The sequence below is a fragment of the Malus domestica genome, chromosome 13, assembly GCF_042453785.1.
Source record: "Malus domestica chromosome 13, GDT2T_hap1".
Classification (NCBI taxonomy): domain Eukaryota; kingdom Viridiplantae; phylum Streptophyta; class Magnoliopsida; order Rosales; family Rosaceae; genus Malus; species Malus domestica.
In genome coordinates, this window is record NC_091673.1 from 12,659,367 (window position 1) to 12,681,172 (window position 21,806).

At 39.8% G+C, this 21,806-nt stretch overlaps 2 protein-coding genes across 2 annotated transcripts; both read left to right on the forward strand.

Annotated features, from left to right (window-relative positions):
• Positions 1-9,667: 9,667 nt before the first annotated feature.
• Positions 9,668-10,150, forward strand: LOC103452878 (uncharacterized). Its single transcript, XM_029090973.2, has one exon. It carries the CDS (start codon positions 9,668-9,670, stop codon positions 10,148-10,150), a length of 483 nt encoding a protein of 160 aa, XP_028946806.1.
• Positions 10,151-18,224: 8,074 nt separating this feature from the next.
• On the forward strand, positions 18,225-19,315 carry LOC103433714 (uncharacterized). Its single transcript, XM_008371985.4, has 2 exons — positions 18,225-18,589; positions 18,740-19,315. The coding sequence occupies exons 1-2, from the start codon at positions 18,503-18,505 to the stop codon at positions 19,217-19,219; spliced, it is 567 nt and encodes a 188-aa protein (XP_008370207.1). The 5' UTR covers positions 18,225-18,502; the 3' UTR covers positions 19,220-19,315.
• Positions 19,316-21,806: the final 2,491 nt, after the last annotated feature.

Below are 21,806 nucleotides of genomic sequence, written 5' to 3' on the forward strand. Positions count from 1 at the left end.
CTCCTTAATGAAGTGTCATTCAACTTCCATGTGTTTTGTGCGATCATGTTGAATTGGGTTGTGTGAGATATCGATAGCTGCTTTATTATCACAAAATAAATCCGAGGCTAAATTCGAAGGATACCCGAGTTCACCAAGTAACCTCCGAAGCCATAATAGTTCACATACTCCTTTTGCCATACCCCTGTATTCTGCCTCTGCACTTGATAAAGCAACCACTTTTTGTTTCTTACTCTGCCAAGTCACTAAGTTTCCTCCCACATATGTAAAGTAACCAGATGTGGACCGACGATCAGTAACATTGTCTGCCCAATCTGCATCGGTGTAACCCTCTATTTGGCAATGATCATTCTTGGAAAACATGATGCCTCTACTCGGTGAGGACTTCAGGTATCGTAGGATTTGTTCAACCGTACCCATAAGTGCCTCATTTGGATAATGCATAAATTGACTAACAATACTTAATGCGTATGCAATATCAGGCCTAGTGTGAGATAAATAAATTAACCTCCCAACTAACCTTTGATAACGATCTCTGTTAGTGGGAACTTGATCAGGGTGCACGGCAATATGGTGATTTTGGATTATAGAGGTGTCAACTTGTTTACAATCAAGCATTCCGGTTTCAGCAAATAAGTCTAGAACATATTTTCTTTGAGACAGAAATATACCCTGTTTAGATCGAGCTTCTTATATCCCCAAGAAATATTTCAAACCACCAAGATCTTTCATCTCGAACTTGGTTGCTAGGTAATCTTTGAGCCTTGAGATTTCCTTTTTGTCGTTACCCATAACAATCATATCGTCCACATAGATGATAAGTGCCGTCAATTTCCCCATTCAATGTTTCAAGAAAAATGTATGATCGGAATTGCTTTGCCTGAACCTATATTTCCTCATAGCCGTCCAGAACCTACCAAACCATGCTCGATGTGATTGTTTCAACCCATACAACGCTTTATTCAACTTGCACACTTCGGGTTGTAAAACCGAAGCATAACCAATGGAATAGCCATATACACTTCTTCTTTAAGATTACCATCTAAGAAAGCATTTTTCACATCAAATTGCTATAATGGCCAATCTAAGTTGGCCGCCAATGAAAGCAATACTCTTATCGTATTAATCTTTGCTATTGGGGAAAATGTTTCTATATAATCAACATCATACGCCTGAGTGTATCCCTTGGCCACCAATCATGCTTTATATCGTTCAACAGACCCATCAGCTTTGTACTTGATGATGTACACCCATCGACACCCAACTCTCTTCTTTCCTCGGGGAAGTGGAACTAAATCCCACGTTTGATTTTTCTGGAGTGCATCCATTTCTTCCTCCATTGCCTTGGTCCATTGATCGTCAGATAATGCCTCTTTCAATGAACTTAGTGTGCTATCATTGGATATTTGTTGTACAAAAGCTTTACCGGGTTCTGATAACTTCTGTGATGACACATAGTTAGCAATGAGGGTATTTAGAGCCTTTCGTTATGTCCGGTGAATATCGATTGGGTGGCTTTCCTTAGTTGTGCCTGAAAGGTAATTGATAATTCAGAACAACTGTATCATCAACAGGGATAGTAGAGCTTACCTCAGGAATATTCTCAAGAGTATGGTCATCTGGTGGTACTATATTTGGAGATGAGAATGGAGTAGTATCAGTAGAAGTCTCGAAGTTGACAAGTGGCATCACTGTTGCCGTGGGTGAGGACAACATTGCCATGCTTGTCGTTGATTTTGTGGGTAGCACTACGGCTGCTGTTGGCTGGGCTGGCAGCACAGCTGCTATAGGCTCGGTTAGTGGCAGCGGAAGATCAACAGTATCATTCATGATCCAATCCTTCTCGTTATGCCGTGTCTCCCTATGAGGAGGAGGATTGGAAGAATCCAAAAGGTAATACATCTTAGACTCGGAAAAAGTGACATCCATAGTAACATACATTCGACGGGAATGAAGGTGGTAATAATGGTACCCTTTATGATAGAGTCTGTACCCCATAAAAATACAACAGAGAGCACACGGTTCAAGTTTTGTCCGTTGATTTTATGAAGATCAACAAATGCAACACATAAAAAAACCCGAGGTAGGAGTACCAAAACTGATGATAGATGCACGAAGGTAACAAAGACTTGTAAGAGAGTAAGAAAATCCAGGCCTTTGGATGGCAAACGGTTGATAAGATAAGTGGCGGTCTGAATAACAACATCCCAAGAAGAGTGGGGAACAGATGCCCCAATCAAGAGTAAGCGACTTATTTCTAAGAGATGACGATTTTTGTGCTCTGCCACCCCATTCTGTTGAGGAGTCTAAGGGCATGTAGTTTCGTGAAGAATTCTGTGATTAGTTAAATAATGGGAAAAATCATCATTAACATATTCACCACCATTATCAGAATGCAAAATCCGCATTTTAGTAGAAAACGTGTCTGAACCATGGTGTGGAAGGTTTTAAAAGCCGAAAAAACATCACTTTTATGCTTAAGAAGATATAACCATGTCATCTGTGTGCAATCATCTATGAACGTTACAAACCATCGAATACCAGATGAAGTAGTAATCGAAGATGGTCCCCAAACATCTAAATGAACAAGACCAAAAGGAATAACACTTTTATTAGAATTCAGCGGATAAGAAACACGGTGACTCTTGGCGAGTATGCAAGTGTCACATTTAAAGTCTGAAACTAAACAACCAACAAATAAATCCAGAAACATATGTTGCATATAACTGAAAGATGGATGACCCAAACGGTGATTCCATAACCATATCTGACGCTTCTTGTGATCAACTGCTCATTGGGCGAGATTGACCTGTCCTGTACTGACATCATCCACAAATTAGAGATCCCCCCTCTTAGTACCACGACCAATTATCTCATTCGTGAGAATATCTTGTGTAAGACAAAACTTTGGATGCAATAGCACACAACAGTTCCATTGTTCAGTAGCTTGGGCAGGAGATATCAATTTATGCTTCAGTGAAGATACAAGTAATGTATGAGGCAGAGAGAGAGTGGGCGTGATGCGCACGGTGCCAGCGCCAGTTACCGGTGAGGTGACTCCATTAGCATTAGTAATATTACGTCGAAATGGAATAATATCACAAGCTAAATCAGTGGGATCATAAGTCATATGGTATGTGGCACCGGAGTTAATGATCCATCCGGATGGAGTACCATCACTATTCATATTAAAAACATAACCACAGTTACCTGAAGACTCTGGAGACATGTCAGAAGAACTCGAAACCGGATGAGGATCATCTTGAGATATCAAAGATAATTGGGACATGGAGGTGGCGAGATTGGCTTACTCGTCCCGTTTCCGTTGTTTTTGAAGCTTTAACGGTTCTCACCAATCAGGATAGCCATGCAATTGGAAGCAATTATCACGGCCATGCTTCCCACTACCGCAGTAAGTACAATCACCAGCTGGGACAGGTGGTTTAGGACGAGGATGACGGGGACCCGTGATGGGTCGTGAGGCTTTCCTAGCAGCAAAGAGTGAGCCTTGTGTTGGGCTTAGGGCAATAGCTTGGGGTTGCAGTCCTGGGCTAGGTGCAGATGACTTATCAGGGGCGCAGGGACGAGGTAGAGTTACGGCTCGTGTGGCAAGTCGAGCCACCATGGTTGCCTCACTTGGCAGTTGTCCTCCAGTATTCATCACAACTTGTCGCATTCCTTCCCGGTGAACATAGGTAAAAGTTTGTTCGACGAAAGGAATGAGCTCAGTTCGTATAATATCACTATGAATTTTATCAAACATCTCATCCAATACTGCAAGCAAAGTGTACACACGATCCGTTTGAACAATTTTATTAAAAATTTTAATATCAGTACCGCACTTCATCGGATTAGGTTGACGATAATCAATCTCCTACCACAAAGATTGAAGATCACTATAGTATGTCTCCACTGGTCGTCCATCTTGCCTCATGCGAGAGGCCTTGTAGGTAAGATCATAGACTTGAGATATATCGGAGTTGTCAGAATACGTGCGAGCAACTGCATCCCACACTTCCTTTGCCGTCGGTAGTCGAAGAAAGTACCAAATAAAATTGGGTTCCATAGAGTTAATGAGTCAACCTTTCACAATAACGTTCTCCGTATGCCATTTGGTGAAGGCCAGATCGTCGATAGGTGGTTGGGATTACTCCCAAACAAGTAGCCCAACTTGTCTTTTCCAACAACAAACATCTCAACAATCTGAGACCAAACTCCATAATTGGCACCATTGAGTTTGATGCCAATCGAAGCAGTAGACGAATCGTGATGGACAATGTGTGTACCAACTTGCGGTAGGATTCATGGTAGGGTCGGTTAGGGTAGTTGTGTTTAGGGTTGTAGTGTTTAGTGTAAGAGTACAATTCGTTAGGATGAGGTTGTTTCCATCGTGGAGTGGTGGTAGGTTCTCTATGGGATGGCCGAATTTGATTGAGGGAATGGGCAGAGCAGAAATGTAATACCCTGAAAATTTTAAATATATGCATATGTGGAGAAAATCGAAAATAAATCAATTTATGATTATGAAGAATTTAATCGAGAACTTTTAAAGTTTTGTTGTCAGAAATTCTATTAATCAACGTATTGTATTTTTGAGCTTTTATATGATTTTTCAAGAATTTATAATAGTTTGTGTAAGTTTAGTTTTAAATTAAACTAGTGACGAGGTTTAAAGTTTGGACCTTAATTATTTAAAATATGTAGACCTTTCAAGGTCAAATTTATATTTTTGAATAGAGCTCGACCTCACGAACGCGTAGGCGCAAACCGTTCGTGAAACGGAGTTAGAACGAAGAAGTTATTAACATTTAAAGTCGGGGATAAAATTGTAAATTTACCATTACTAGAATGCTTCAGATTTTTGGAGCCAAATTTGGAAGGCCACGTGTGTGGCCCAGATTAAAAGTAAGAAAAGTTAGGCAGTGGAGATGGAAGATAAAGCAGAGAAAGGAGGGAGAGAGGAGCCAATCAGAAAAGGGGAGGATGAGAGGTGACTAATGAGAGAAGAGAGAAATGAGGAGAAAGGAGAGAGGAGAGACACAGGGGATTGGGACCCGGGTCTTGGTGACCCGACCCGGTCGGCGCCATACACATTTCCGATGGGGTTTCACCTCTTTTTCCGGTGAATTGCATCAAACCACCTCTTGGAAACCTCTCCACGATCTTCCCTCTTCCTATTACACCTAAAAAATCATGTAATTTGGTCTTGAAATTTGGGAAAGAACACACCGGTGCCGCGACCTTCTTTGCTCGAAATCCATCAAAATCTGAAAAGTTTTGGTTAAATTACAACCACCTATAGACTCCTCGTGTGTCCTAGAACAAAGCCCAAGCCTTGTTTGGAGCGGTGGAGTACCGGAGATAACAAATCGGGGACACCCAAATTCTAGGGTTCCGACGGGTTGGAGGCAAAATTGGAGCCTTTCCAAGCCAAATTGGGCTTGGCCACAAGTATAAAGTTTGCTCTACTCTTTGAGATCTTAATTTTTGTATTTTTTGAGAATTTTTAGAAATAGTTGGAATTTCATAATTTATTTAAATTTGAATTGGTGAACTACGAATGACTTGATCCCTATTGAGGGTACGTAGGCAATCTAACAAAACGCTAGATGCAGCCATAAAATTAAATGTGTTTAAGTATTCCAAAATTAGTATATAGATGGATTTTGATCTAAGAGATGGAAATAGTTCTAATTTGGAAGCAAGATTATATATCTTGGTAAATGAATATTATTATCGAATATATGTAGGATGAAGAGAATGATTTAAAGAACGATGACTAATAATAATGATTTCAGTTGTTAAATTAAAGGTATGTTTGGCATTTAAGAAAATATGGATAACTTGTAATAGTAAGTAATTTGGACTTAGAGGGATGTTATGAAAGAAAATAAATTAGCTATGTTTTTTTTAGTTGGGCCTACTATGATTATTTGCCGAAATATAATAAAAAAATTCAGGGCAAGGGCGTTACAAGAAATTCTAGGATTTATGCTATGGTACCATGCTAATTAGGGCTTATTTTATGGTTTAATTTCCTAATGTCATTCTTCTCACCAAGGAGGAAAATATATAATGTACAAGAGTGATTTACAAGGAAAGAAACATCAAATAACCTAATTACAATTTGATTACAAGGACTTAAATAGGTAACTAAACTAATTACAAAATGTCAACTCTCCAACAATCTTCACATGGTAATAAATGATAAACCATATATTGCCATCCAAATTTCACAAATATATCGATCTCACCAAACAAGTGAAGCAATATGCGTGGAGTTGAAAAGCACATAACCAATTTGGTCGATCATTCAATGTCATTAGTCGAGAGAGCTACTTGACAAAGGTTGAGTGAGGTTTGCTCTTCAATCTTCATTTTTATTTCAATTTGTGTGCATTAAATTAAAATAGCAAAGATTGTATGAAGGTCACGTGATTTGGTTTCCGTTGATTAATCAAAGTATTTAACTAAACACATGATGTAGTGGATCTCCAAGACAATAAGGTGAGGGATAATACTTGGTTACTCCAAGGTGAGTAGAAATTCCTACTCAAAATTTCTCAAAATTGTTCGTTGTCATATATAACTTCGTGTTTATAATCAGAACCGTTGATATTATAAACCATTCTATAAAGATCGTCTCTGCAAAAAATCAATTAAAACTAAGATCGTTTAGTCATCAAACTGTTTAAAACAAATGAATGGTATTGGTAAAAGCATTACGGACCGTCTATGTATTTACTACAATAGATTAACTAAACAACCTTAGTTTTAATTAATTTTTAATAGAGATGATCTTTACAATGTGATTCATAGTATGAACGGTTCTGATCATAAGCACAAAACTCTATGATTAAAACACTAAGAGTTTTGAGTAGGAATTCATACTCATCTTTGAGTAGTCAAGTATTGTTCTACGGTACCATAAGTACCTAGCTTCTATTAATTTATTCTACTTAAGAAAAGCAGGGATTATCTGAAAAAATAAAACTTTTTATAAACTTTTTGTCACTTTTTGTTTTTAGCACAATGTTTAAGAGCAACTCCAGCGTTGCAAAGGCCCCTAGGGCAGCTCACTATTGAATAGCCTCCAGTGAACAGTAATTGCCATTAATGAACAGTAACTACCTTTTGCATCTCCACTCCTAAACTGAATAGCCATAGCAATATGCAATAAAATATTAGTATTTGTTTATTTTATAAAATAATACAAAATAATTTTATTTGTAATTTCAATTAAGATTTTTAATCATTATCGTTGCGCCACGTGTCAATATCCGAGAAGACAATTTTTGGTGATAGATTTCGATAAGATATTTATCCAATGACGTCGTGCCACGTATCGTTACCTTTTCAGAACCGTTGAGAATAGATTTCTGATAAGATTTTTAACTAATCACGTCACAATCTGTTTACAATCTTTGAGGATAAATTTCGATCAAATTTTTAATGAATGACGGCATGCCACATGGCATTATCTACAACCTAATTCTTTCTTTTTCCTTCATATAACCCACCATCCATCCTAAGAAATTACACACCAAAATCAAAATCTCTATCATTATTCATAGTTTCTGCTTCCTTTTTATAATGTCTTCTTCGAGGATGTTGTGGGAAATCAATGAGTAAGAGAAAGAATTGTTTAAGTAAGGGGAAGAAATGTTCAATCTCTAGGTGGGTGAAAATGAGATGGAAGAGGAAGAGGATGAGGAACGTAGAATGAGAAATGACGAAACAAGAAGCCAAAGAGCCTCACATTACCGTCGAGTCATCCAAGTTGTGACTCAGATCTGCAGGCCTAGCCATTCTGCAAACATTTATAGAAAAGTAAAATCAATTTTTTTTAAATTTTTTATTAATTTTTAACATTTTTATTACCTTAATTAATTTCTGCCGTTTGATTAAAAAAAATTGAAATCCAAACCTTAAGAATGTGCCATGTGGCACAACGGTAACATTTTAGATTTTTTAAAGGGAACTTTAACGAAAAGCTCCCAGTATTGTTCACTTCAACGAAAAACCACATTTTTACACTAAAAAGTCAATCCTGGTACTATTCACTTTACCCTTTATTTTGTCCTTATCGTTAAAACTCGAAGTTTTCAAACCATTTTCATTAGTTTTCTTTTTTTTTAAATGTTAATTTTTTTTTAATTTAGAAAGGCAAATAACGTGGACGGTTGATATCAAATCCAACGGTCCAGGAAAAGTAACTGTTGAAATCCAACGGACGAGAACGTGACACGTGGCCACCAATGGTAACATTTCTACCGTCTGAACCGCGGGCCCCATCGCTTGAAATGTTGTTCGGGATGTGCCCCCACGAGCGCGTGTTGTGCACGCACCTGATGCAAGAATAATTAAATAGTGGCTGACGCCACCCTGACGTCTGCGTTGCATCACTTGGTCATCGGGCTCTCAACCACTAATTTGAGCCAGGCCTCTCATTCGCCCCCCTCGCCTGCCCAATCGCCCTCTGGGCTGGAGTTTGCAGCTCTGGCTATTGGGTTGGTAAAGTCGCCGGTCCATTGGACTAATTGTCCCGGTAGAGTTGCTATAATAGGATGGAACTTGGAATGCACCTAGCATTTACTGGGATTCCAATACCCACCGGCCATTACTTCCCCCTGAGCCCCCAAACCTCTCACTCTTCCCACTCCCCCAACTTCCTGCCCCCAAACCCCTCACTCTTCCCACTCCCTCAACTTCCTTTCTTTTCTATCCCTCCCTCTGCTTTCCTACAAAGAAGGAACCCCAAAAGCACTTAAAAACAGCCAAAAAAACCAGAGAGAAAAATGTCCAACAAGTCACCAATCTTTCTGATGCCACAACCCCAACACTTCAGCGACTATGGCTTCGACCCCCAAGTCGACTACTGTTAGAGTAAATGTAGAATTATGGAGAATAATTCAAAGGATGACTTTGAGGTATGACTTGAATCGTTTCCTTAAAGTGTTATTTGTCTCACTCGAATGAGTTTGCTAAAGGGTTCTTGGCAAATCACTTCCAGGATACAACAAAGTATGAAATATTCGATTAGCAAAACCGAATTATATTTCCTTAGAAATAACTAGAAAGAAATTGTATGAATGTGATAGAGAAAGAAGAGAGCAATGAGTGTAGAAATAAATTTCTAAAATTGTGTATACAACAACTTTCTGAATGAATCATTTTCTACTAATGTCACCAATATATATAGAGAGAATTACACCCGTTAGACACATCCTTTGATTTGAGTATGTCTTTTCACCATGAGATACAACACATTGCAGCAATATGTCCAATGGACATATCTGATACAAAACACCTCTTACCCAAAGGATCATGAAACATGTCTTTTCAGCAATAATCAAAAGAATCATGTTCAAATTGAAGAGATCTGCTTTTTGGGTTAATAACCCAATCTCATCCTCTGTCAGTCAAACAGCCTTATATATATATATATATATATATATATATATATATATTCTTAAAATATTATCTGGCTTCTCTGCCCTCCCATTTCCTATACATTCTCGTCCCTCCTATTTGTGCGGTCACGGTTAAGTCACATTAACATTTTATATTACTATTGCTGTTTGTCTTATTATCTCTATAAAAAATCAGTATAAAATGTTGACGTGGTTTAACCGTGACCCCACAAAATAAGAGGGGATGAGAGTGTATGGGAAGTGGGAGGGTAGAGAAGCCGAGTCCGACGATGAGATCCATAGACTCCAAACATTTCAAGCTTCAAAAGCCCATCTCAAAAGATGACTCCAAAAAGCCCCACCACAACAAAACTAAGAAGAAGCGATGGTGGAAAAGCGCTCTTCTTTTCTTCAAATGGAACAAGCTAACACCCCACCACCACTACCACCGTGTCTCCGCCATCCGCGGCGGTGATGAAAATGTTCAACACCAGGCCAGAGCCAAAGCCTTTGGGGCATCCATTTTTGGGCCGGTTTATATCACTGAGAGTATAAGCTGGTCGTGCATGCCTTACCTGAGTACTAGCCGGCCGCCGTCTGGGCCGCTCGCTGGTACTATGCCTACGGCGAGTAAGGATGAGATGGGCATTCCTTACTTGAACCTGAGAGAGCTTAACATGGAGCAACAGCAACAGAGGAACTCTACCTCTGCCATGCCTATATATTTGGTTACTTAATTAGTATTTCAGGTGTTTAATCAATTACATTGTTATTCTTTTGGAGAACCTTATGTTTTTTACTAATTGCTTTTCTTTGGATTAATTAAGCGGGATGCTAAATGGGGTTGGATTTGTTTGTCTGTTTTTACTTTTTGCAAACTGCAAAGGTGTTTGATCCTTTGGAGGAAAGCTAGATCCTCATTTTGGTGTTTGTTGTTGCTCATTCTTATCTTTTGTTATAAATGTCTATTAACTGTTAGTCACTTGGTGATGGCAAAAGTTGTTTGTTAGTTGAGAAACGCTAATAGGACTCCCTCAAAAGCGACAGCTTCACGAATTTTATGCCACTCAATGACTTAACGTGACCAAAACTTGTAAGGGTAATGCGCAAAAATGGTGATGCATATCTTTTGACCAGAGCAATAAGATGTGCAAGCTCAATGGCTTAATGTGACCAAAACGTTATATGCCAACTGCCAAGCATAAGGAGCAGATGATGAAGGGGATATAAGGGAATGATCAGTCGGTTTCATGGAGCTACCAATTCGTATTTCGTTTGACACATTGTGGAAGATCTGAAGGCCCTGCTATTTGGGATCACTGGAGGCTAGTGCTGCCTACACGCGCCGCTAAGCTAATGAGGTTGTGGGTATTGTAGTTTTTTTATTTAAGTGGGCCTTATTATTTGGTTTAGATACAAAGCCTATTCTTTTTGCTTCATTGATAGACCCCAAATATTTTGTGGTGTGAAAAAAAAGAAGTAGGCCTGTTTCAACACCATCCACCTTAGTGTACACATAATAGCCATAACTGAGGATAAATTAAAAAAAAAAATCTCAATTTTGTATGTAGTGGATTGCTCTGATAAATAGGGTAATGCGTATTCAATTCATTGCATTTTGGTTCAAAGTTCAAACCCATTGCTTTATTGTAAATAGGGTATTCATGTTCAACCTACAGCGTTCCGGCCCAAACATTCTGCATATAGTTGATTGCTCTAGTAGATAAGTCACCGTGGGGTTTGCTTTTCACTTCTTGAAAAAGTTTTTTTTTTTTCCAACTTGAGAAAGCATTTGGTTTTCCTTGATCTATTTGGTATTTCCACATCATGTTAGAGTTAGTCTCTCTTTCATGTGTTGCACCCTGGTGAACCTCAACAAGAATTTGTACCTTTCTCGTTTGTTTGTGAGCAAGCATTGGAATTACATGCCTCATTCTAGGTGTTTATAGACTAAACTTTTTGTGTTTTTTTTTCTTCAGTTTTTTTTATTAAGCTTTAGAATTTTTTTTATTAAGATGCTTTTACTTGAACCACTTTAGTTTAATTGAATTGAATTTACATGTCAGTTTAATATGTTTAAATTTATTTTTATTTTTAATTTTCATTGTTAGTGATGATGTAACGAGGCACACCATATCAGTGGATGATATGCTCCTTGATGAAACGAACGACAATTTCCTTCTTGACTTCCCTTAGGGGTATAGCTTCAACCCACTTGGATTAGTAATATGTTGCAGCTAAGATGTAAGTTTCTCCTATAGATAACTTTGGTGTGATTGGTTATACGATGTCCAATCCCCATGCATCGAACGGTCATGAAGCAACCATGGGGTGTAAAGGCTTAGGCGATTGATGTATGAAGTTGGCGTGGAATTGGCAGGCTTGGTACCTTTTGGCGTACTCCAGGCAGTCCTTCACCATGCTTAAGCTGGAAGTGTAGTTTTGGTCTAGATTGATGCGCTCCGCATATGCCTGAGTGTGTTTCTTCCATGGCTTAATTGGCTTCTTCCTCACCTAGTCATCTTAGAAGTACTTCTTCAAAAGAGCGTCGGTAGAGTGTTTTAAGCTTGACTGCAAGACGATGCACGGTGATGGTAGGGTCAAGGCCTGGCATTTCTTTGTCGTCCTTATACTCCATTAGCAGTTGGTAGTACTCCTCGATCTCGTTCGCACTTAGTAGTGGACTTACAAAGATAGGCTTCGGCTTGTGCCTAAGTTGAGCTATTTGAGATCATCAACCGTGGCTTGCCCCCTATCCTTGAGCTATGGTGGCGCATCAATGACGTCCTCCTTAATGATTTCGTCTTCTTTGTCTTCTTTGATTGTGATGTGGAAAATGTCTTGGACCTCCTCTTCAGTGTCGTCCTCTTGAGCTTGTTGGTATGAAGATTGGCCAGTGTGGATGATGGTGCACCTCTTTACCCTCAGTTGTCCTTTTATGTCAACTTCCAAGGTTGCTTGATGCTTCATCCTTGAAATAATCATGCTTCGAACGTTTTCCTTTGCTGTTAGATCGTCGATATTTTCTTCTTTTGGCATTGTCTTCCTCTTTCTAGAAGGTTGCTTGGTTTCTTTAAGTCTTTCCAAGGTTAACCGTCGTGAAGGAGAGCTAGCTGTGTTGCTTTGTTTCTTAGGTTTTGATAACCTTTCGAAAACAGAGCTTTGGGGTGTTGGTATGTTAAGTTGTTTGAAGACAGAAGTTCGGTCATGACTACCAATGTGATCAAGTGTCGAAATTCTGGGTTTTGAATGATTCAGCCTATCAAAGACTGAAGTTCGAGGGACGAGTTTAGGCTCATCTTGATTTTGTTCAATGCTCACGCTAATATGTTGAGCGCTAACGTTTTTTGCTTTGCTTGAAATCTTCACGGGTGTATTTGGTGTGAAGCCAAGTCTAGTTTTGTTGTTGTCAACTCCGTAACCGTGCTCCTTCAACTTTTTTTGAGTCTTGGTGAGGTCACGTTCTTTGTCGCTGACGGTGTTTGCATTCTTCTTTCCAAGATTTGAAGATGAGGCGAAATCATACCCAACCTTTGACATGAGTTTGTAGGCGTTTAGGTCGAAACCTTCTTCGGTCCTCTTGGTTGGAAGAAAGCTTGGTTTTGCCCCCTTTGGCAGGGGTTTTATAAAACCTTGTGGTGGTTTTGAAACTTTAATGTTGCCTAGCTGTGTCAGAGGTAAAATTGCATTTGTATTGAGCTGTTTTACATCGTCATTGTGTAGCTATATGTCATCTTTGTTTGTTTTAGTTTAGAATGGAGATTGCTCATTCTTTTTTCTCGATATTGGGATGTATCAGAAGACGGGTGTGTTTGGTCATTTTGAGAGCGTCACACTCCTTTTTATTGTTGTGGGCTTAGTAAGCTCATTGTCGTTTTTGCTTGAAGATGGCACGGTTTCCCCTTCTTGTTTCTTGGGCAAGGCTTACCACTTTTATTTCTTAGGTGCGGCTTTGCCTGTGGACTTGATTTCTTTTGGAAGAGCTTTAGGCACCATGGCCTCATCCATGTAGAACTTGGCGTCCACGAAGTGTCATTCGACTTCGGTGAATAGCTTGGTGTTGCCTTGTATCACCTTTACTCATTCTCAGTAGAACTTTAAGCATTGATGAAGGGTGGACGACACTGCTCCATTCTCGTGGATCCAAGGTTTTCCTAAGAGCAAGTTGTAGGAAGTTCTTGCATCAATCACGTGGAATAGTGTGCTTGATTTGAGTTCATCGATAGTTATCTCCACTCGGAACATGCCCATCACTCTTTGTCCTCCTTGATTAAAACCTTGGATTAAGAGGCAGCTTCAGGATAGTTCATCCACCTTGATGCAGATTGTGGTCATTGTTGAGTTTGGCATGATGTTTATGGCCGACCCACCATCTACAAGCATGCAGTTGATTTTATTCTCTTTCACGTACCCAGAGACGAAGAGAAGGCGGATGGGAGGCTTTGACCCTAGCAGTAAATCTTCGTCAGTAAAGTTGATAGAGTCATGGGCAGCACAACATGTGGCATATTCATGTGGCGAAGCTTCAAGCCTTTGTCTTTGCTTTCTTGCACCTCGTGGTCGTCGGGACTTGCCAAGACCGCTAATAGTGTTTTTCGCATCTCCTTGGGCAATTGTAGTGCTTCTTTGATGCTAAAGTGTGCCGGCAGGCTTTCTTTAGGCGTGAGCTCGATGGCGATAACTTTACCTTTTAAAGGCTCTTCTATCTTTACTTCAACCATGTGATAGGTAGTGGTATTGCACTGTTGGAAGAAGTTCTTCGGGAAGTACTAGTGCAAGAAGACGGGAATGCGTGGCTCTTTCTCTATAGATTCCCTAACGAACGTTAGCTTAGCAACTCCTACGTTCCTTTTGGTTTTTCTATTGTTGTGACGGTGGTGCTTTCTCCCTTGTTCCACCTTTAGCCTTGCGGCTTGTGGTCTTAGCTTCCTTATCTTTTTGTAGGTCACGAGTGTCCACCCTTCTTCATCATCGGTAGGTGCATTTGGTCATTTGACCCTAGCGATTGTTGTGCAGAAGGTACCGTGTAGCTTGAGCATAGACGGGAGTGGTCATGCGTCACTTGAAGAGGCATAGGATCGAAGGATACAAACATAATCGTGGTAGTGTGTGTTGCGGCCGTGTCTTCAAGGTCAAGTTCAATTTACCCTTGTTATGTTAGCTTCATGATGAGCTCATTGAGGACAAAGCACTTGCCAACAGGATGATTCACAATACGATGATACTTGTAGTACCTAGCTCAATCCACCTCTAGCTTTTCCTCAGCTTTGTCCATCAGAGGCCCCTCATTTTCGTCAGTTTCCTTCTTTGGTGGATTAACCTTCGGGTCAGCTTTCTCATCGTGCTGCGCCTCCAGACGGTTGACGAATGTAGCAATCTGTAAGTCATTTTCCTCCACGGTCATTGTCAACCTTGTGATTTCTTCGCTCATTTGTGCTAGCTGCTATTCGATTGAAGTCGTACTAGTAGTCATGACTTGCATGGTTATGGGATACGAACTGCTTGAGTCGGCATTGGAAGTCAACGACTCGAAGTACCTCATCGTGTTTTCTTCCCTTGGTGCCTTTAGCGAGGCTAAGGTGATCACTGGCTCGTGCCTCAGGTGCTCTTGCTTCTCTGACAGAGTTGAATTAGAGGTGGAAGACACTGCAGAGAGAGATCTTACCTTGCTTAGGGTTGTAACGCCCAAAGTGCCACCACTTGCGGCAAGGATGTTCTTGTTATTTGCGTTGGTTGCGGGAATAGCTTGATCTTTTCTTGATGTCATGTGTGTTTCTTGTGGATTTGAAGATAGAGATAAGAGGCAAAGAGGTTCCACTGGGCGTGCCAAATTTGTAATCACGAAAATTCTGTAACAAATGAAACGAGAACACGTATACAAAGTAGATTTGTATTGATGAATTTATAGGGTTACAATCTCTGTTTACAATTTTCCTCTGATTCAGTCTTCAAATTTGATGTAGATGCGTAGGTTGTTGATCAAAGGGTCGCGATGACTTGATCTCAGACGAACGATTGAACAATTGCTTCAAGTTTTGAGCTTGAAACAATGCGTGGATAGTCTTCACCTCTCGGTTTGCATATGACCTGTGGCAAAGGTGATGTTGATATGGGATTTTGTTGATACAAGGGTCTTGACGCCTTGATCTTGAATCTTGAATCAAATGTCCTTACAAGTTTTAAGCTTACAACAAAGTCTTGAAGGAATTGGCATGAATGCTTGTAGATTCTCCAACTGAATGCTTCGGCTTTGGTAGAAAAAAGCTTCGGCTTTGGTTGTGCGTTCTTCGAAGAGAGCTTTGACAGCGTATTAGTCTTCAAAGATTTGGCAGAGGTTATCCTTTTGTGAGAATTTTGGCCCTTCAATGTAGAAATTGTCGACCTTATGCTTGTCTTGGGACCTTGTATTTATAGACTTCCAAAGCCATGCCTTTGGGTGAATTTGGCTTTGATTTGTGTCTTGATTCATCCATGGGAGAATTTAGGCATATTTTGTGTCTTGTTTCATCCACTTTCCCTTATCTTGGCCGAATTATATAGGGCTTGTTGCCTATTTTGTGCGCAATCTTCAATTCTTGCTTGTTTTTGTGAAGATGCTTTAGCTTTCTTTCCAATTTGAGAGATTTTGGACCCTTGCCGATTTTGAAGGAGATTACCTCCCTTTTGCCGAGTTTTAGGAAGGTTTTGTACTTCCTTTGCTTGATTTGTGTCACATGTTATTTATGACTTATCCATTTGTGATGAGTCATATGTCATGTGGAGCTTTGTGATGCATTATTTGTATGCAATGAAATTTACATGTCTACAGTGGAAGCTCTCTAGTTTTTCTTGCCCCAATGGCTTTGCCTTGTAACTTTTATTTTCATCTTAAAATAACATGAAAACAAAAGAAAAGAAAAAGGATGCCTGGTAAGTTGTGTTATATTTAATTCTTTTTTAATAGCGGGATTGAATAGTAAAGTACTAACTTTTACACTCAAAGTTTGATTATTGCATTCATCTGAAGTACAAAAATTGGACGATAAACTTCTTGTACTAAGATCTTCACATGGAAATAAATGATAAACCATATATTGCCATCCAAATTTCACAAATATATCGATCTCACCAAACAAGTGCAGCAATATGCGTGGAGTTGAAAAGCACATGACCAATTTGGTCGATTAGTCAAAGTCATTAGTCGTGAGAGCAATTCCACCCCTAAAAAAATACACCATCATCTAGCCCATTTAATCCACTCAGTGAACAGTGATAGACACCAATGAATAGTAATAGGTCAAATGCATCTCCACCCTAAAAACTAAATAGCCTAGTCAATTTTATTAAAATATTATTAATTTTTATTATAAAATAATAATTTAATTTTTAATTTCTAACATTATCCCTTCTTTTTCTTCCCACTTTTCACTCTCCCACCACAATCCCTTCTTCTTCTTCCCACTTTTCACTTTTCCACTGCAACTCTCTGTATTTCGCTCCGTACGCCCACCAAACTACGCACCACACCAACGCTCCAAAAAAAATAGACATATTTCTCCTGGAAAAAACCCTTTTGGGTCTCTTCGTCGCCGTGATCGTCGCCATCGCCATTTCAAAACTCCGCGGTTGTCGCCTCACCATCGGTCGTCACCATCGCCATCATTGACGTGATCATCGCCTCACCGACCTTGCCAAGAAATTCGGCGACTGCTTCCTCCTCCGCATGGGGCAGTGCAACCTCGTTGTCGTCGTCTCCTCGCCGGAGCTCTCCAAGGAGGTGCTCCACACCCAAAGAGTCGAATTTGGGTCAAGGGAGGCGTGGCGGTATCGCCTGGTGTCATGTAGGCCGGGTAAGAGCTCAACACATTCTGAGCCGGCCTAGAGACCAGCTTAGGCTGGGTGCCAGCCTATCTGCTCAGCTGGAGTGGATTGGTTGGGTGCCGGGCCAATAATTTGGCTGGGTGCTGGCCTAAAGGTTGAGTGGGGTTTGCTTTTCAATCTTCATTTTTATTTCAATTTACATGCATTAAAATAGCAAAGATTGTATGGACGTCACGTGATTTGGTTTTCGTTGATTAATCAAAGTATTAAACTAAACACATGATGTAGTAGATCTTCAAGGACCAAGATGATCAAGTGTAGGGATGATAATGGTTCGGTTCGGGAATGGAAATGCTATATTCATCTCCATAACCACGAAAATTAACCATATCTATAATCGCAAATTAACCATTGGGTATTATCCATAATCGTGCCCATTATGTAACGAATTGCCCATCGATTAACGGTTATATGCATCTTCGTCAATACAAAAAATATATTTATTCAATTGACGCATGATAATTTAGTAAATATTAATTTTGTCACTAAATATTTGATGTATAAAATGATTTAATGAATGGATCTTTTGGAGCATAAAACTTAAAGCTAAACATTGATAATGTAGACTGATCTTTGATATATCCTATAAGTACCATTGAATTCTCATAGATTTTGATTCGTATCAAAACTTTTGAACTTTCCCACAAAATGCAACTCACACAATGCAATTTTTGTATTCTCAAGGTAATAGATTTGGTGAATAATATATATATATATATATTATTTAATACTTTAATATTATATAAAATTATATCCAAAATCATAATCGAATAATATTCACAATTTTTCTCCATACCCAAAATATACATGAATTTTCATATCCAAATCCAATCTATTTGAACAATTATCTACAGTTATCAAGTTTAACGGTTATAAGTATCATTCCTAATAAGGTGGGACCATAAGTACCTAGCTTCTATTAATTTATTCTACTTCAGAAAAGCAGAGATTATCTGAAAAAAGAGACTTAATATAAAATTTTTGTCCTTTTTTATTTTTGGCATAATATTTAATACAGATGGAACTTGAAACGTGCACATAGTATTCACCGGGGTTCCAAGGCCCAAAGGCCATTACTTCCCCTTGAGCACCCAAACCTCCCCACCCTTCCCACTCCCCCAACTTCCCTTCTTCTACCTCCCTCCCTCCCTCCCTACCCCACTCTGCTTTCCCACAAAGAAGGAACCCCAAAAGCACTTAAAAAACAGCCAAAAAAACCAGAGGGAAAAATGTCCAACAAGTCACCAATCTTTCCTATGCCACAACCCCAACACTTCAGCGACTACGGCTTCGACCCCCAAGTCGACTACTTTCAGGTCCCGTTTCTTTCTTCTCTACTCTCTCTCTCTCTCTCTCTCTCTCTCTCTCTCTCTCTCTCTCTCTCTCTCTCTCTCTCTACTCTCTCACTGTGCAACCAATTTTATTTTTTGATCTGACCCATTTCTTTTCATGTAAAAAAAATGAAGGTTTTGGAGGAAGCAAGGAGGCACAAGCGGGAGAAGACGAGATCCATAGACTCCAAACACTTCAAGCTCCAAAAGCGCATCTCAAAAGACGACTCCAGAAAGCCCCACCACAACAAAACCAATAAGAAGCGCTGGTGGAAAAGCGCTATGCTTTTCTTCAAATGGAACAAGCTGACACCTCACCACCACCACCACCATGTCTCCGCCATCCGCGGCGGCGATGAAGATGTTCACCACGCCAGGGCCAAAGCCTTCCGGGGATCGATTTGTGGGCCGGTTTATATCACTGAGAGCAGAAGCGGGTCGTGCACTCCTTGCCTGAGTACTAGCCGGCCGTCGTCTCGGGCGCTCGCCGGGACTATGTCTCCGGCGAGTAAGGATGAGATGGGCATTCCTTACCTGAACCTGAGGGAGCTTAACATGGAGCAGCAGCAACATAGGAACTCTACCTCTGCCGTGCCTATATATTTGGTTACTTAATTAGTATTTCAGTTTTTTACATTCAATTAAGGGATTTTTGAACATTAGTCCTTGTAAAAGATTAAAAGTTAAAAAAAAAAAAATTCTGGTACTAAATTACATATTCAATTTAATCTTTTAAAGTGTATTTTTATTCATTTTTTGTTATTTAATGTGTATTTTTATTTAATCTCTCCACATTAAATTTTAATTTTATTAATATGCACATATTTAGTTCTTTAATTTAATTACATTGTTAGTCTTTTGGAGAGCCTATATATTTTACTAATTGCTTTTCTTTGGATTAATTAAGCGGGATGCTAAATGGGGTTGGATTTGTTTGTCTGTTTTTGGTTTTTGCAAACTGCAAGGGCGTATGATCCTTTGGAGGAAACGGCAAAGGCGTTTGATCCTCTGGAGGTCCTGAATTTTATGCCACTCGCTGACTTAATGTGACAAAAATGGTGATGGATATTTTTTTGACCAGGGCAATAAGATGTACAAGCTCAATGGCTTAATGTGACCAAAACATTATATGCCAACCGCCAAGCAGAAGGAGCAGATGATGAAGGGGGATATAAGGGAATGATGAGTCGGTTTCCTGGAGCTACCTATTCGTGTTTGGTTTTACACATTGTGGAAGATTCGGAGGCCCTGCTGTTTACCGCTGCCCACACGCGCCGCTAAGCCAATGAGGCTGCTCATCATCTCGCACGTTATGCTCTCTCTTTGTAATGTGCTACTGTTTTCCTCTTCCTAATGAATACAGATGCCGTTGCTTTGAATAAAAAATTTGAAAAGGCAAGGCGAAGAGAAAGAAACAAAACGCAACGCTCCAAATTAAGGAGCGGCGGGCAACAAACAAACAACCACATCTCACCATCCACTTGTATTTGGTCCACTCCCCTCTCTGCCATCTTCTCTACAACCTAACCTGCTCACCACGTCATATCGCAATCCATGTTACCGTTTTATTTTGTATTAAGAGCAATGCAAAGAAGATTCTCTTAAAGTAAAATTTTACATAGATTGTTTTGTCATATCGCAGTTTAATATTAATTTTTATAGATATTATAAAATTTTATATAAAAAATATAATGTGGCAGAAAGTTCATCGAGAGTTTCAGTTTTGAAAAAAATCCCTTAACATGATGTAATGGCTAACAAAAGAAATATTTTATTATATCCATAGAAGATGTCATAGATTGAGGAGTTGACAAATGATCCATGAGAACTTCTTTGAATTTTGAAAATAATTAGTAAAACACGTCGACCTTTAACGGCATTTTTAATTATAAAAGACTAATAAAAGTTATCGACAAAATTTGAATCTAAAAATGATGAATTAAAAAAAAAAAAGTTCGCCCCCAACTATGGAAGACTAAATACTACCCCTTATTTTTATTAGGCCATCTCCAACCGATGGCTGGCCAGATGGCTCGTTTTAGCCCTCTGGCCCTCCAAGATTCTCCAAGATATTAATATTTTAATGAACAGTACAGGGCCATATTTGCCTCCGTCTCCAACCGAGGGCCAGAGGGCCAGAGGGCTCGTTTTAGCCCTGTCACAAAAAACCGTCTCCAACCGAGGGCCAAACATAATTTATTATTTAACAACTACAATTTAAATTCAAATCTAACGGCTAGGTGACGTCAACATGATGTCAGCTAGCCGTTGGTAGCTGACATCATGCTGACGTCAGCTAGCCGTTGGATTTGAATTTTTTTTGCTATAAATAGGGTGGATATTGGGCTATAATTCACACAACTTTAAATTCAATCTATTTCAATTCAATCTCTTGCAATTCAATCTCTTTCAATTCAAGTTTGCAATGAATTCCAACTTTGGATCTTCATCCAATTCCAATTGGGGGTCCTCATCCAATTCCAAATTGAAAGCAAAATGGGCGCAAATGAGACGAGAAGATGAGGAGTCTGATGAAGAAGCTGAAGTAAGGCGCAACACACAAAACATGGCAGCAGCCATGGCTGCGGCCATGGTGTGTCAGCCAACTGAGGAACAACCTCAATGGGGTGGCTCTGTTGCTGGTTGCTCTTACAAACCACGAAACAGAGTGATGGCGCATGCCAATCTGATGAACAACTACTTCAACCCCAACTCGGTGTACACAGAAGAGGATTTCAGACGTCGCTTCCGGATGAGGCGTCATGTCTTCGAGCGTTTACTTCGTGATATCCAGCAGGTCAATCCATACTTTCGACAGAAGCGGGACAGAGCAGGCCGCCCTGGTTTCTCACCTCATCAGAAGGTTACTGTTGCACTCCGAATGATGGCATATGGCTCCTCAGCTGATTCGATGGATGAAACCCATGGTATGTCTAAGTCTACATGCCTTGATACTCTTGAAGAATTTTGTAACACAATTGTTCAGGTTTACAAAGACGAGTACCTCCGAGAGCCAAATCAAGAAGATCTGAATCGGCTCCTTCACAAAGCTGAAGACCGTGGGTTTCCGGGCATGATAGGGTCATTAGACTGCATGCATTGGGAGTGGAAGAACTGTCCCACTGGATGGCAAGGAAGCTTTAGCGGAAGGTCGAGAAAGCCAACTGTTGTGTTAGAGGCAGTTGCCTCATATGACACATGG

Bases quoted from the DNA above. Each gene is read 5' to 3' on its own strand.
- LOC103452878 (XM_029090973.2), top strand. From the start codon at position 9,668: ATGGGAAGTGGGAGGGTAGAGAAGCCGAGTCCGACGATGAGATCCATA.
- LOC103433714 (XM_008371985.4), top strand. From the start codon at position 18,503: ATGTCCAACAAGTCACCAATCTTTCCTATGCCACAACCCCAACACTTC. The intron at 18,590-18,739 runs GTCCCGTTTCTT...AAAAAAATGAAG, and splicing joins CCCAAGTCGACTACTTTCAG to GTTTTGGAGGAAGCAAGGAG.